Below are 17,506 nucleotides of genomic sequence, written 5' to 3'. Positions count from 1 at the left end.
GCAACATCTTTAATCCAGCTACAAGTTTGCTACCAAAAGTCTCCTTTCTTTCACACACTCAGATTTCTTCAATAAAACGTCACAGATGCATATTGTTACTTTAGAAACTACATTAAATCATATAATTTAAATCTTCTAATTGTTGACAATATAATGAAGAAAAACTTTCAAAATAGATTATAAAGCCATTCTGACACGAAGTTATCAGAATAATTACCACACCCTCGTCAGGACTGGGAGCTATTCAATAATTTATACAGCTAGTACTGAGAAATCTGGTGACTGGTCTTTCTTGGATAATACCACCATACAAAATTTAAATCTTAAAGATGTTGTCTGGTCTAAAGTGAAAAGTCTGCAGTCAATCCCCCACTGTACGCACTGTGCACTGCGAGGATTCGCCAGTTTCTGAGCCGGGAACGGCGGTGATTTATGCATTATGCATACTCCTAGGCAGAACCAGACTAGCGGGCATGGCCTCGCTCCATACACTTCTATGAAGCCAGGCTGCGCCCCATCTAGAGACATGGCAATCCAATGGGCGCGGCCGTCTAGTGGGCAGGGCCTCTCTCTATACAAGTGTATGGAGCTTTCTGCCCGGGAGTATGCATATTGCATACATCACCGCCATTCCTGGAAGCCAGTGAATCCTCACAGCGCACAGCGCGTGCGCTGGGGGAATTCATGAGTCTGCAGTCACACAGAGTGACTGCAGACTTTTCAATTTAGACTGGACAACCCCTTTAATACTACTTTACTAGAGTGTCCAAATAATATGTATCACCAAGATGTTGTAAACGCCTTTGGAGGTTTCCTAGTAAAAGGTGAACCTGAAGGGTTGCCCAACTTTCTATCCCTAAACTGCTGCCTCCTTAAACTTATTAACTCCTTAAATTGACCACTTTAGACAATTCCTACATGCTCCCATGTTAGTACCGAACAGATGTAAACATTGGGGACACCAGGCAGTAAGTGTTCAATGCTCCAGGAAATTGAAGTGCACCTCCAGTTTCATCGTTTTCTTTTTTTAACTTTTCAAAGAAGTGTGCTTAAGTTCTTAAATTGATTTAATTAGTTAGACAGCATGAAAATAAGCAAATTTGCAATTGACTTGCTTTTTTTCTATCTGCTGTCATTCTCCTTCAATTAGAGATTTATTCTTTTATAGTGTACATTTTGTTTCCATTAAACCCGGCCACCAGAGCCTGTCCGAGAGTGTATAGTAGTTCCAAGAGAGGGGTTAACTCTTAAAGTCCCAGTCGTCTCTCTCCAGCCCATTGAGTTCTATACAGCAGTTAGCTGCTCACCTCCCTCTCCCTCATCTCCCTCTCAGCTTCAGAAGAGAGAAATAGTTATGAATCAACCCTGCAGATTTCACAGAAGGTCTGCTAATCTCAGCTCTCTGCTCTTTACTATCCAGAGCTGTGTTCTCGTTCAAATGTCCTGTTATCTCTATGTGTACAGCGATTACTGTGTATACTCCACTGATGGCTGAATGTGTTATAGTGGAACCTGTGCTCGGCTTTATAGTTCTACTAATACTATAGTTCTGATATTTACCAGAGCTGTCACTCAAGGAGGAGAGCCCGCCCTGCCAGAAACCAGGAAGGGAGGAGACTGCACTGCTCTTAGCTGCTCAAGAGACAACTTGAGAATACCCCTTTAATGCATATATTTTTTTTAACAATGGCGCTTATGAAAGACTAGTTAATTCTCCTCTCATCTTCCCTTTTTTCATCTGTCTACTACCTCCGCTAACTCTTTTCAACTAGTGACAGTATGCAGTACTGAGAAAATGTCCGGAGAGCAGCGGGTCTCTCCTTATAGCGGCTAAGCAATAAATAGCAGCTCAGAAGGGAGATAAAGAGCTGCCTCCCATCCTGTCCGGCTGAGCAGCACAGCGCCATCCACAGGAGTGGCAAGGAGACAGATGGGTAAAAAGTGAATTGTGTGGCATACAGTATAAAGCTCCAATACCATGCATCATAATATGGAACCCACTTGTATACTGGAGAAAGCTAATGTCTCCGTATTGCAGTGTCAAACCGCTGTCACCAGAAGCACTGGAGACTTAACCCCTTTATGACCTATGACGTATAGGTACATCATAGGTCGCCTCCCCCAGAGCCAGCACCTTTTCAGGCACATGACAGCTGATTTCATTGCAATCCACCCGCGGCTGTTAACATGATAAATGACACTGTCAATCTCTGACAGCGGCATTTAACAATGATCGCGTCGGGAGCGCGTCATTAGCTCCCCCCATCGGCGCCCCTGTCACATGATCGCAGGGTGCCCATGGGTTGGCATGTCAACCCGGGGTCTGCAGGAGACCCCTGTGGTTGTAATTGCCGAACTGTTCTGAGCACCGCCCCGTGGTCGGCGCTCATAGCAGATGAGCATTTTTGCAACACATAGCAGGGCTGAGGTCCTGCTATGTGTAACACAGGCGATCAGAAAATCGCAGCTTCAAGTCTCCTATGAAGACTATTAAAGCATGTAAAAAGTAAAAAAAAAAAGTTTCTAAAAATAAAAAAAAAATTAAAAAAATATAAAAGTTCAAATCACCCCCCTTTTGCCCCATTCAGAATAAAATTGTAAAAAAAATTACATATATTTGGTATCGCCGAGTTCAGAATCGCTCGATCTATCAATATATAAAAATAATTAATCTGAATGGTAAACAGAGTAACAAGCAAAAAATCAAAGCGCCAGAATTACATTTTTTTGGTCCCGCAACATTGCATTTAAATACAATAATGGGCGATCAAAACATTGTTTCTACCGCAAAATACTATCAATAAAAAAGGCAGCTCGGCGTAAAAAATAAGCCCTGACCCAGCCCCAGATCTCGAAAAATAGAGACGCTACGGGTCTCGGAAAATGGTGACTTTTTTTTATTATTTTTTATTTTTTTACAAACTTTGGATTTTTTTTTCCAACTTAAATAAAAAAGAACCTATACATGTTTGGTATCTATGAACTTGTAATGACTTGGAGAATCATAATGGCAGGTCAGTTTTAGCATTTAGTTAACATGGGAAAAAAAAAACAATTGTGGAATTGCACTTTTTTGCAATTTCACCACACTTGGAATTTTTTTCCCTATATGGTAAAATCAATGGTGTCTTTCAAAAGTACAACTTGTCCCACAAAAAACAAGCTCTCACATGGTCATATTGATGGAAAAATAGAAAAGTTATGGCTCTGGGAAGAAGGGGAGCAAAAAGCGAAAATGCAAAAATGGAAAAACCCAAGGTGGTGAAGGGATTAAAAAAAATATAATTTTTTTTTTAAAAAGTTAAATGAGTTACATTTTTCACCAACAGATTGAATATCAGAGTGAAGGGATAGATGCTGCGCTGGTGAAGTATGAGGACAACCGGCCTCTATTAGATACCTTTCTTCAGAAACCCATGGGGCTTTTATCTCTGCTAGATGAAGAGAGCCGATTCCCACAAGCAACGGACCAGACTTTAGTTGGTATGCCAAAAATGTTTGCGTGTCTATTGTGGTGCTTTATCCTGTGACTTCAAACATGTATAACGGAATAAATAATTTACAACCTAAGAAAATCCATGATATTTGGTTGATGACTAAAGTTGAGCAAAAATATTTTGCGCTGCCCTTGTCCGGTGTAAAGGGCTGACATATCATTGGTGCAACCTGTGTAACCACCCAAGGGGTAAAGGTGCCACTACCACCTCCAATGCAGGTGGAATTATCTATATATATAATCGTCCTATCCCGTCTGTCTGTCTGTCTTTCTGTCTGTCTGTCTGTCTGACCAGGAAATCCCGCGTCGCTGATTGGTCTGGCCGCGGCCAATCAGCGACGCGGGATTTGAGAAAAAGATGGCGGCCGTTAGCGGCTCATCTGCAGGACGGAGGTCAGCGGCGATGCAGCAGGAAGATGACCGGCGTGAGGCGCTCATCTCCCAGCTTCTCGCAGCGGAAGTAGCCGCCCAAGCAGCGCCGCTCCCCGGTCCTCACTAATACGACGCCCGCGACCAATCAGCGATATGGAAGGAAAATTTAAACGCCGCTCTGCTGATTGGTCGTGGTCGCCGGCCGCGAGCAATCAGCATTATTGGCGCCACATTTAAACCCCGCTCTGCTGATTGGTCGCGGTGGCCGGCCGTGACCAATCAGCGATATGAGCGGCAAATTTAAACGCCGCTCTGCTGATTGGTCGCGGTGGCCAGACGTGACCAACCAGCGATATGGGCGGCAAAGTTAAACGCCCCTCTGCTGATTGGTCTCGGTCGCCCGTCGCGACCAATCAGCATTATTGGCGCCAAATTTAAACCCCGCTCTGCTGATTGGTCGCGGCCGCCAGCCGCGACCAATCAGCGATTTTGGCGCCAAATTTAAACACTGCTCTGCTGATTGGTCGCGGCCGCCAGCCGCGAACAATCAGCGAGATCGGCGCCTAATTTAAACAACGCTCTGCTGACTGGTCGCGGCCGCCGGCCAACCGCGACCAATCAGCGAGATTGGCGCCTAATTTAAACAACGCTCTGCTGACTGGTCGCGGCCGCCGGCCAACCGCGACCAATCAGCGAGATTGGCGCCTAATTTAAACAACGCTCTGCTGACTGGTCGCGGCCGCCGGCCAACTGCGACCAATCAGCGAGATTGGCGCCAAATTTAAACACCGCTCTGCTGATTGGTCGCGGCCGCCAGCGAGATTGGCACCATTGATAATGACCCAAAACACACAGCTAAAAACACCCAAGAATGGCTAAGAGGAAAACATTGGACTATTCTGAAGTGGCCTTCTATGAGGCGTAACCTAAATCCTATTGAGCATCTTTGGAAAGAGCTGAAACATGCCGTCTGGAAAAGGCAACCTTCAAACACAAGACAACTGGAGCAATTTGCTCATGAGGAGTGGGCCAAAATACCTGTCGAGAGGTGCAGAAGTCTCATTGACAGTTACAGAAATCGTTTGATTGCAGTAATTCCCGCAAAAGGTTGTTCAGCAAAATATTAAGTTAAGAAGAGAACCATCATTTCTGTCCAGGTCTATTTCATGAGTTTAATTTTTTTTAAATTCTGTGGAAGCAGGGTTGAAAAGCAATGACTGACTTTCATTTGTTCATTTTCATAGATTTTTAATTTATGATTACTTTTGTCAGATTCAAGTTATTTCTGTGACCATTGTGGGTTTTTCTTTCATTAAACAAGGGGTACCAACAATTTTGACCATGTGTATATATATATATATATATATATATATATATATATATATATATATATATACAGTACAGACCAAAAGTTTGGACACACCTTCTCATTTAAAGATTTTTCTGTATTTTCATGACTTTGAAAATTGTACAGTCACACTGAAGGCATCAAAACTATGAATTAACACATGTGGAATTATATACTTAACAAAAAGTGTGAAACAACTGAAAATATGTCTTATATTCTAGGTTCTTCAAAGTAGTCACCTTTTGCTTTGATGACTGCTTTGCACACTCTTGGCATTCTCTTGATGAGTTTCAAGAGGTAGTCACTGGAAATGGTTTTCACTTCACAGGTGTGCCCTGTCAGGTTTAATAAGTGGAATTTCTTGCCTTATAAATGGGGTTGGGACCATCAGTTGTGTTGTGCAGAAGTCTGGTGGATACACAGCTGATAGTCCTACTGAATAGACTGTTAGAATTTGTATTATGGCAAGAAAAAAGCAGCTAAGTAAAGAAAAACGAGTAGCCATCATTACTTTAAGAAATGAAGGTCAGTCAGTCCGAAAAATTGGGAAAACTTTAAATGTGTCCCCAAGTGCAGTTGCAAAAACCATCAAGCGCTACAAAGAAACTGGCTCACATGAGGAACGCCCCAGGAAAGGAAGACCAAGAGTCACCTCTGCTTCTGAGGATAAGTTTATCCGAGTCACCAGCCTCAGAAATCGCAGGTTAACAGCAGCTCAGATTAGAGACCAGGTCAATGCCACACAGAGTTCTAGCAGCAGACACATCTCTACAACAACTGTTAAGAGGAGACTTTGTGCAGCAGGCCTTCATGGTAAAATAGCTGCTAGGAAACCACTGCTAAGGACAGGCAACAAGCAGAAGAGACTTGTTTGGGCTAAAGAACACAAGGAATGGACATTAGACCAGTGGAAATCTGTGGTTTGGTCTGATGTGTCCAAATTTGAGATCTTTGGTTCCAACCACCATGTCTTTGTGCGACGCAGAAAAGGTGAACGGATGGACTCTACATGCCTGGTTCCCACCGTGAAGCATGGAGGAGGAGGTGTGATGGTGTGGGGGTGCTTTACTGGTGACACTGTTGGGGATTTATTCAAAATCGAAGGCATACTGAACTAGCATGGCTACCACAGCATCTTGCAGCGACATGCTATTCCATCCGGTTTGCGTTTAGTTGGACCATCATTTATTTTTCAACAGGACAATGACCCCAAACACACCTCCAGGCTGTGTAAGGGCTATTTGACCAAGAAGGAGAGTGATGGGGTGCTACACCAGATGACCTGGCCTCCACAGTCACCAGACCTGAACCCAACCGAGATGGTTTGGGGTGAGCTGGACCGCAGAGTGAAGGCAAAAGGGCCAACATGTGCTAAGCATCTCTGGGAACTCCTTCAAAATTGTTGGAAGACCATTTCTGGTGACTACCTCTTGAAGCTCATCAAGAGAATGCCAAGAGTGTGCAAAGCAGTGATCAAAGCAAAAGGTGGCTACTTTGAAGAACCTAGAATATAAGACATATTTTCAGTTGTTTCACACTTTTTTTGTTAAGCATATAATTCCACATGTGTTAATTCATAGTTTTGATGCCTTCAGTGTGAATTTACAATTTTCAAAGTCATGAAAATACAGAAAAATCTTTAAATGAGAAGGTGTGTCCAAACTTTTGGTCTGTACTGTGTGTGTGTATATATATATATATATATATATATATATATATATATACAATGGGGAAAATAAGTATTTGATACACTGCTGATTTTGCAAGTTGTCTCGCCTACAAAGAATGGAGAGGTCTGTAATTTTTAGGAACACTTCAACTGTGAGAGCCAGAATCTTAAAACAAAATCCAGAAAATCACATTCGGCCTGGACAGGTGGTGGTGTGAGCAGGGGGACCTTGCGTGCCCTGCAGGATTTTAATCCATGACGACATAGTGTGTTACTAAGGGTAATGTTTGAGACTGTGGTCCCAGCTCTCTTCATGTCATTGACCAGGTTCTCCCATGTAGTTCTGGCCCCAGACCAAGGAAGATTGGCAGTCATCTTGTGTTTCTTCCATTTTCTAATAATTGCACCAACAATTGTTGCCGTCTCACCAAGCTGCTTTCCTATTGTTCTGTAGCCCATCACAGCTTTGTGCAGGTCTACAATTTTGTCCCTGGTGCCCTTAGACAGCTCTTTGGTCTTGGCCATGGTGGAGAACTTGGAGCGTGATTAATTGAGTGTGTGGACCGGTGTCTTTTATACAGTTAACGAGTTCAAACAGGTGAAATTAATACATGTAATGAGCGCAGAGTAGGAGGGCTTCTTAAAGAAAAACTAACAGGTCTGTGAGAGCCAGAATTCTTGCTGGTTGGTAGGTGATCAAATAGTTATTTCATGCAATAAAATGCAATTTAATTATTTAAAAATCATAAAATGGGATTTTCTGATTTTTTTTTAGATTCTGTCTCTCACAGGTGAAATGTCCCTACGATAAAAAGTACAGACCTCTCAATTCTTTGTACAGGGGAAAACTTGCAAAATCTGCATTGTATCAAATACTGTACTTATTTTCCCCACTATACATGAGAGAGAGAGAGAGTATACATAGCCACCTCCTCTTAAATAGTGATTAAGTCAAATTTTCTCTTTCCAGATAAATTTGAAGGTAATCTTAGATGTAAATACTTTTGGAGGCCAAAATGCGTGGAGCTTTGTTTCGGCATTCAGCATTATGCTGGAAAGGTGAGCCAATTATCACTTAATTCACTAAAATCCAGGGTACACTAGGGTGCATAGAAGAAAATGAGCCTCTAGAGGGACTACAAAACAAAGATAAAACTGGGCCTTCCAGTATTGAGTAAGAAAGGGCCTATACCCTTTCCATATGACTTGGGCCAATTTCTTATCATGTTGGTTGCTAACAATGCTGTTTAACTGCAGAAGGGAGTCCACGCAGGGACATGTAACCCAACGTAAAGTATTGGGACCATCCAGGACTGGGCATCCACTTTTTAAGGGCCATGTAAGAGCTGTATGTAGGCTGTTTTTATAAAGTACACCATTGTCTACATACTTGTATGCCAATAAGTGTGTAGTCGACGCATACATCTGTTCTCACAAACTGATACGTAAAACAATATCAGAAATACTATGAGGTTGCCATGACCTTGCCAGAGTAAAGAGGTCTAGGGCTGCTTGAAGATTTTTACGAATTGTTTTGAGTCTTCCATCATGCAGAAAAAGCTTTACGCATGAATATTTTTGATGCTCCTGATGAAGAAATTTTTGCTAATAAAACCTCATTTTACTTGAACCGATGTTGTACAATTTTTTATGACCTAATCCCATGCTTGTGTATTGTGTTTGCAGGTCCTGTATGATGCTTGTGGCTTTCTGGAGAAGAATAGAGATACCCTGCCAGCTGACATTGTCGTCCTGCTGAGAACATCAGAAAATAAACTTCTTCAGCAGCTCTTTTCCAGCCCTCTGACCAAAACAGGTATTAATGATAATTGTTGCAGAGGTGCTACGACCTGTAATATAAGAGGCTCAGTGCCGTTACTGATCCCAAGAATGAAAAGAACCTTGTTCTCATCTGAAAGGTGGATCTCTGAACGAATATGAGACCTGGGAGAAGGTAATGGAGCTCTCCTGGTTGTCTGTATGTAACCACATATTTCAGCGAATTTATGGCCAGCTTTCCACCCAAGTGTTGGGGATACATTTCCAGCATAGCATTACAGATGATGTGGGACATCTAGGTTAATGTTAATTGCATAAGTCTGCTTTTTGCTTCATATTGCTTCTTTCAAAAGAAAAATTGCCGATACATTAAATGGAATCTGTCAGTAGGATCAACCCTCCTAAGCCATCTATATGGACAAGTAGGTCATAGAAAGTTGAATAAAATGATACCTTGATATCTGCGATTTGATCTTTTATCCAGAGACCTCCACATTTTTCTTAATATGTAAATGAGCTGTTAAGATCTATGGGAGGGACATAGATCTTCCCGAGAATCTGCCTCTAGAGCTTATTGTAAATGAAAGGGGTCATTACCAGTGTGAGACATGTAGATCAATAGAGCAGACTGTCAGTCAATACATGTCTCACACTGGTAACGCCTCCTTTTATTTATAATAATCTCTGGAGGCCGATTCTCAGGGAGATCTATGTCCGGCCCATAGATCTTAACAGCTCATTTACATATAAGAAAAATATGGATTACTCCACATTAGAAATGGTTAGACCGAAGAAAAAAAACATTTTTGACTTTGAGCAAAATTCATGAACCATGTGCGCCAGTTAAAGGAATTTGGCTCAATAAACTTTAGTGAATAAAACCAAGTTAAAAAAAAATAAAAGGCAAACGATGAATTGGGCCCATAGTATATTTGCCATCTGTGGCCGTCACATCATGAACCCAAAAGAGAGACACTGGGTTAGGGAAACAGAGTGCTAGTCAGTGTAAGTATCCTGTTATATATCATCAGTGCTGAGATGAATGAAAATGTAAAGGGATTTTTCTGTGCTCAATTTCTGCACTCTTGTGACTGCTGATTGCCAAATAATGAATGTGTGCAATGTGCACACTGTCCAGATTCCCCTCTATTTCCAGAGAAAGTGGACAGTCATGTGACTGCAAGTGTGCGATTTGCATATTTGTGATCACATGCTGACTAGAGTGGTCGCAAGTATGCAAATATCATACTTGCAGTCACGTAGCTGCCCACTCACTTTGGAAACAGAGGGGAATCTTGACAGTGTGCGCTCATTATTCTGCAGTCACTTTGTCGCTGCAGATTGCCGAATCAGGACACTGTGCAATGCGCACACTGTCAAGATTCCCCTCTATTTCCAGAATGAGAGGGCAGTCACGTGACTGCGAGTATGCGATTTGCCTACTTGCATCCACATGCTGAATAGATCCTCATCCACTTCTATAAATGTTCTAAGATGAGAATCTAGTCGCCCTGTGATCACAAATATGCAAATCATACTCTTACAGTCACGTGACTGTCCACTCGCTCTGTAGATAGAGGGGCATCTGGACAGTGAGCTTGCATTGCATTGCACATTGTCCTGATTCGGCATTCTGCAGTCACATAGATCTCGGAAATTTCTTTTCAGCCTATAAAATACCTTTAACATTTACTTTTACCAATTGTGCTACTTTTTTCCAGGATTTTGGAAATTAATAGAAGTTTAGATGGACATGCATTTAAAATAAAAGCTTGGAAACTAAACAAAGAACGACAACAGATTTTCAAAACTTTAAAAGTTTGAGAATTTTATTTCGTTAATGTTTTCAAAATACGGTATGTAGAAGCTATAAAGTCAGACTGATTGTTTGGCTTGTTCCTTAGGAGATATCTTGATTTTGTATTTTTAGCTACAGTCTGAACGAACACTATATTACATACAAGTAAAATATCAACTAGCATCTGCAAGTTGTTTCCTGTAGATGGCAATATTGTCCTCAGCTAATTGTTAGGTGTTTGGAAAACATAAACATATATCGGGTTCACTGATCGCATTTAAAAGCATTCTTCTTAAAAAAACAACCAATCATTTCACCTTGAATGTAATCCTCGCTGCAATCAACAGTGCGTATATACAGGTGCATCTCACTAAATTAGAATATCATCAAAAAGTTAATTTATTTCAGGTCTTCAATACAAAAAGTGAAACTCATATATTATACAGTGGGAAAAAAAATATTTAGTCAGCCACAATTGTAAAAAGATGAGAGAGGCCTGTAATTGACATCATAGGTAGACCTCAACTATGAGAGACAAAATGAGAAAACAAATCCTGAAAATCACATTGTCTGATTTGGAAAGAAATTTTTTTCAAATTTTGGTGGAAAATAAGTATTTGGTCAATTACAAACAAGCAAAATTTCTGGCTCTCACAGACCTGTAACTTCTACTTTAAGAGGCTCCTCTGTCCTCCACTCATTACCTGTAGTACTGGCACCTGTTTGAACTTGTTATCAGTATAAAAGACACCTGTCCGCAACCTCAAACAGTCACACTCCAAACTCCACTATAGTGAAGACCAAAGAGCTGTCGAAGGACACCAGAAACAAAATTGTAGCCCTGCACCAGGCTGGGAAGACTGAATCTGCAATAGGCAAGCAGCTTGGTGTGAAGAAATCAACTGTGGGAGCAATAATTAGAAAATGGAAGACATACAAGACCACTGATAATCTCCCTCAATCTGGGGCTCCACACAAGATCTCACCCCGTGGGGACAAAATGATCTCTAGAACGGTGAGCAAAAATCCCAGAACCACACGGGGGAACCTAGTGAATGACCTGCAGAGAGCTGGGACCAACGTTACACAGGCTGCAATCAGTAACACACTACGCTGCCTGGGACTCAGATCCTGCAGTGCCAGACGTGTCCCCCAGCTTAAGCCATTACATGTCCGGGCCCATCTGAAGCTTGCTAGAGAGCATTTGGATGATCCAGAAGAGTATTGGGAGAATATCATATGGTCAGATGAAACCAAAGTAGAACTGTTTGGTAGAAACACAACTCGTCGTGTTTGGAGGAGAAAGAATGCTGAGTTGCATCCAAAGAACACCATACCTATTGTGAAGCATGGGGGTGGCAACATCATGCTTTGGGGCTGTTTCTCTGCCAAGGGACCAGGACGATGATCTGTGTACATGAAAGAATGAATGGGGCCATGTGTCATGAGATTTTGAATGCAAACCTCCTTCCATCAGCAAGGTCATTGAAGATGAAACATGGCTGTGTCTTTCAGCATGACAATGATCCCAAGCACACCGCCAGGGCAACGAAGGAGGGGCTTCGTAAAAAGCATTTCAAGGTACTGGAGTGGCCTAGCCAGTCTCCAGATCTAAACCCTATAGAAAACCTTTGGAGGGAGTTGAAAGTCCGTGTTGCCTAGCGACAGCCCCAAAACATCACTGCTCTAGAGGAGATCTGCATGGAGGAATGGACCAACATACCAGCAACAGTGTGTGCCAACCTTATGAAGACTTACAGAAAACGTTTGACCTCTGTCATTGCCAACAAAGGATATATAACAAAGTATTGAGGTTAACTTTTGTAATTGACCAAATACTTATTTTCCACCAAAATTTGAAAAAAATTTCTTTCCAAATCAGACAATGTGATTTTCAGGATTTGTTTTCTCATTTTGTCTCTCATAGTTGAGGTCTACCTATGATGACAATTACAGGCCCCTCTCATCTTTCTGACTCTGGAGGGTGTGGACATGCCTGTCTGCCTCTCTGCTAGATTGTGGAGACAATACGGCGCCGGACTACTGGCAGCCCATTGCAGCAGCAGAAGCTTCTACTTTATTTCAGTTACAGTTTTGTTACAGTTATTTTATTTTATTATTTTATTACCTTCTCTGGATTGCAACGTTCCTGTATACTCGTCTATTGGGGATGGAAGATACAACACTTCCCACACTATCAACTGCTGCTGGGCACACAGCACGAGATCTGCACCTGGATCTTCTTCCACCACTTACAAGTCTCCTGCAGGTACAGACACTCTGGGGCACGCAATACGGACCATCTCAGCTAATGCTACTGAAGAATGCATGCTGCTACCCACAGCCTGTGACAGGGATACAGCCATATGTGAGCGGTGGAGGTCACTGCATACGATCTGCCATGGAGAGGACTGGTGTGACGGGTGGAAACAATGACGGGATGGTGGACCCTAGGTCTGTTGCTAAACGAGCAGTGTATTCTAGGGATCGTCTTCTGGAACTGCGCAGGATAAAGTCTTCTCCAGCAGTGGCAATACTGAATGTTCCACGGGAAATAAGGAGACCTTTCAGAGGCTGCAGAGCAGGCAAGAAGATCAAGTCCTGGAGGAGAAGGTTTAAACCAGTGGTCCCATCCATTATCATGGGTAACGTACGATCGCTGGGAAATAAGTCGGATGAACTGCTGACTCTGAGTAAGACCCAGAAGGAGTTTAGGGAATGCAGTCTCATGTGCTTTACAGAAACCTGGCTGAATGAGGAGGTCCCAGATTCATGTGTCTCGGTACCAGGGTTTCAAATGGTTCGGGCTGATAGAGAGAGAGTTAGATGCAGCAAGAAAAAAGGTGGAGGAGTGATACTCTACATTAACAACAGATGGTGCAATCAGGGGCATGTAACTGTTAAGGAGAAACATTGCTGTCCAAATATTGAACTGTTAGCAGTGGGCCTCAGGCCTTACTATCTGCCTAGAGAATTCACTCTTGTTATTGTAGTTGTGATGTATATACCACCATCTGCGAACCCAGAGGCTGCTGGGGATGTGTTGTCAGGGGTGATGGCCCGGCTTCAGACTAAACACCCAAACTCTCTAACTGTAATTTCTGGGGATTTCAATCGAGTAAAGATCTCATCTGCAATACCAAAGTTCTATCAATATGTCAAATGTCCTACATGGGACAACAACACACTGGATCTCCTCTTTGCTAATGTTAAGAATGCTTATTCATCGGCTGCATTACCCCCCCTGGGGAAATCTGACCACAACCTCATACTATTGTCTCCTGCTTACCAACCAGAGGTCCGCAAACAACCAGTGACAATTAAAAAGATAAGGAAGTGGTGTCCAGCAGCAGAGGAGGCGTTACAAGACTGCTTTGATTGTACAGACTGGGAGGTGTTGTGTACCATGAAAGAGAATTGTGATGTTAATGAGATTACTGGCAGAGTTACTGATTACATCAACTTCTGTATGGACATAGTAGTACCTGTTCAAGAGATTCTGTGTTATGCAAACAATAAGCCATGGATTACAAAAGAGTTGAAACATTTACTAAACATGAAAAAAATGGCTTTTAAAAGGAAGGACAAGGAGGCATTGAAAATTATACAGCGAGACCTAAAGGGGAAAATTAAGATTGCCCGTGAGGCATTCAGAGTTAAATTAGAAAATCAATTTGCACAAAAAAGCTCCAGAGAGGTGTGGGCTGGAATGAAGCTAGTGACTGGGTTTAAGGCAAGGTCGGAGCAGGGGGGTGGTGGACTTAGAATGGCTAATGAAATGAATGAGTTCTTCAATAGATTCAGCAATAAAGGTGCGGTAGCAGCAGGGAAGGGGGAGGAGGCCGGGGAACAACTAGCTAAATTAACAGGGGGTGAAATAGATCATTTCTCGGTCTCCAAAAATGACGTGAGGGACCAGTTTAGTAAGCTGGCCATTGGCAAAGCAGCAGGGCCTGACGGTCTCAGTCCACGTGTCCTCAGAGTGTGTGCAAATGAGTTGTGTACTGTCTTCCAGCATCTCTTTAACCAGAGCTTACAATCAAAGAGAGTACCAGTGCTATGGAAGACTTCCTGCCTGGTGCCGGTTCCCAAGACTACCTTCCCGGCTTCCCCGGGGGACTATAGACCGGTGGCCTTAACATCGCATGCGATGAAGTCCTTGGAGAGAATAGTACTTGCTCACTTGTGTCCGAGGGTGATGGCGCATACTGATGCTCTTCAGTTTGCGTACCGGCAGGGACTGGGGGTGGACGATGCTGTAGCGTCTCTGCTACAAACAGTACATTCCTTTTTGGACAATGATGGAACCACAGTGCGTGCTTTGTTCTTTGATTTCTCTAGTGCGTTCAACACATTACAGCCACTCTTACTGCGTGGAAAGTTGATTAAAATGGCGGTGGATGAGGGACTTGTGAATTGGATAATTGACTACCTGTCGGATAGGCCACAGTTTGTTAGGTGGGGGACGGCTACATCAGATAGTGTACTGAGCAGTGTCGGAGCCCCGCAGGGAACAGTGCTGTCGCCATTCCTCTTTACATTGTACACAGCTGACTTTCAGTATAAATCAGACCGTTGTCACCTCCAGAAGTACTCGGATGACTCTGTGATAGTTGGCGGTATTGGGAAGGACCAGGATGAAGAGGAATATAGAAGGGTGGTTGCGGACTTTGTAGTATGGTGCCAGGCTAACCATCTAGAACTAAATGTTAAGAAAACCAGGGAGTTGGTGATGAGCTATGGAAGGTGCAAGAAGGTATGCCTACCTGTTACCATTGATGGTCAGGATGTGGAGATGGTGGACAGTTTCAAATATTTGGGGGTTTACCTGGATAGCAAGCTAGACTGGAAGTGCCACATGGAGAAGGTCTACAAGAAGGGGATGAGTAGATTGTACTTCCTAAGGAAGTTAAGGTCTTTTAATGTGTGTGGCAAAATGCTTGAGGTGTTCTACCAATCCATTGTGGCTAGTGCCACCTTTGCGGCAATAATTTGCTGGGGTAACAGTGTGCGTGTTGCTGACGCCAACAAGCTCAACAAACTTATAAAGAAGGCTAGCGCGACGGTGGGCCTACAGCTTGGGACTTTTGAAGAGGTGGTAGAGGATAGGATTAAGAAGAAGTGCAGAGCTATAATGGGCAACAACACACACCCTCTTTATGAACTGTTTGCGAAACAGAAGAGCACATTCAGCAATCGCCTAATACAACTAAGGTGTAAAAAGGAAAAATACAGGAGATCGTTTGTTCCAACAGCTATGGGGGTGTTTAACAAATGTCTGAAAAGCAATGTCTAAAGCATTCCAAATGTTATGTTATCATATGTGTCATGTTCGAGATCTGTGTTCTGCTGCTGTGATACCGCAATTTCCTCCGGGATAAATAAAGTATATCTTATCTTATCTTATCTTTTTAAGTGGGAGAACTTGCACAATTGGTGGCTGACTAAATACTTTTTTTCCCCACTGTATAGAGTCATTACAAACAGAGTGATCTATTTCAAGTGTTTATTTCTGTTAATGTTGATGATTATGGCTTACAGCCAATGAAAACACAAAAGTCATGATCTCAGTAAATTAGAATAATTAACTAAAAACACCTGCAAAGGCTTCATACGCATTTAAGAAGGTCCCTTAGTCTGTTTCAGTAGGCTCCGCAATCATGGGGAAGACTGCTGATTTGACAGATGTATTAAGGACAATTAATTCTTTTTAAAGGGGTTATCCTGGACTTTCTTTTATATATGCAGGGCTACGCATTTATCGACAGGTATTTGTAACTACCTGTCTGTTCTGGCGTGCGATGATCTCTCCCAGATCAGAGCGGTCACATTATGGACCTCTCCTGGAAATGATTCTCCTACTTCCTGTGATGTCACGTCGACATAGCAGTACCTTCTCGCTCTGTCAACGGGACATCACTGTGAACATCGTATTGACTGACAGCCGATTCCGTCTAATGGAGCGGGGAACGTGCTGTCAATCAACATGACGTTGACAGTGAGAGCAGAAGAGAAGGAATTTCTCTGTCAACGTGACATCACAGGGATCAGGATAATCGCTGGCATGGCTCTCAGGCAGGAGAGATCATCACATAGCTGAACAGGCAGGCAGTTAGCAACTACCTGCCAGTAAGTGATAAGCCCCATAGTAAAAAAAATGTTCCAGATAACCCCTTTAAATCTGTAGGCTTTTAGCTCGGGAGAGGTAAGTCTGATTAAAATTAGGTTAGGGTCCCATAAAAAAAAAGGTACGCCTTGTTGTGGTTTGTGGGCACTCACAAATTGGCCAATTTGTGCACTAAGTACCTAATTTTCATTTTTATAAGCATAGTTTTATAAGCATAGGAATTAATGCAATTTAAAATAATTAACATGTTCATTAAATGCATATATTTTGGTGAAGTACTGCTATATAGATATATACATACACAATAATATATATGATAACAAACAACATGAACACCTTGTAGAACTGGCTCACAATTACTGATAGCTTCAAGGGCAATAAACATAACTGTCTAACAAGAAATTCCCCTAAAATCACTAATTATAAAGTAAAAAATTTCCCAAACAATAAGTAAATATATATAGATTATGCAATGATACCACAGACTAGTAAAAATTACTTTACATATATATATATATATATATATATATATATATATATATATTATATATATTGTAAGATGGCCGCCGGACAGGTCCTTAACGGGAGATATTTATCACCAAGGTTGGTAGCTTTGGTGATGTGAAACCAGAAAAATATGCTCCAGCACGTATAGTGCTGAGAGGGTTAATAGGGCGTATTTTACGAGCAGTCATAAGAGATGGGTGGGAGTGGCTGCTCACATATCCCTACCCTGGGGAGTGGTTTGTTGTAAATAAAATGGAGGCCAAGTGTCTCATTTGGTGTCTGTGTCTGGAGACGTGTGGATCTCCAGTGTGTTGGTCTGTGCTAAGGCCTTGAGAACTGGACACTGACCTGTAGCGGGCGAACCCGCACCATTGCAATGACGTTTTGCTTTGTGTTTTCCCTTTGTTCCG

General features: G+C 42.4%; 1 protein-coding gene across 1 annotated transcript in view; it reads left to right on the top strand.

Annotated features, from left to right (window-relative positions):
* Nucleotides 1-17,506, top strand: part of MYO3B (myosin IIIB) — a 263,260-nt gene that overhangs the window by 59,066 nt on the left and 186,688 nt on the right. The window contains exons 12-14 of the mRNA XM_073646976.1: nt 3,330-3,483; nt 7,856-7,944; nt 8,572-8,701. Of these exons, the coding sequence (XP_073503077.1) occupies nt 3,330-3,483; nt 7,856-7,944; nt 8,572-8,701 (373 nt within the window). The remainder of the gene's footprint in view (nt 1-3,329; nt 3,484-7,855; nt 7,945-8,571; nt 8,702-17,506) is intronic.

The sequence above is a fragment of the Phyllobates terribilis genome, unplaced genomic scaffold (genome assembly GCF_046119375.1).
Source record: "Phyllobates terribilis strain yellow unplaced genomic scaffold, ASM4611937v1 Scaffold_9__5_contigs__length_417890890, whole genome shotgun sequence".
In the NCBI taxonomy this organism is placed as follows: Eukaryota; Metazoa; Chordata; class Amphibia; order Anura; family Dendrobatidae; genus Phyllobates; species Phyllobates terribilis.
This window is presented reverse-complemented; position numbering and strand designations above follow the sequence as displayed.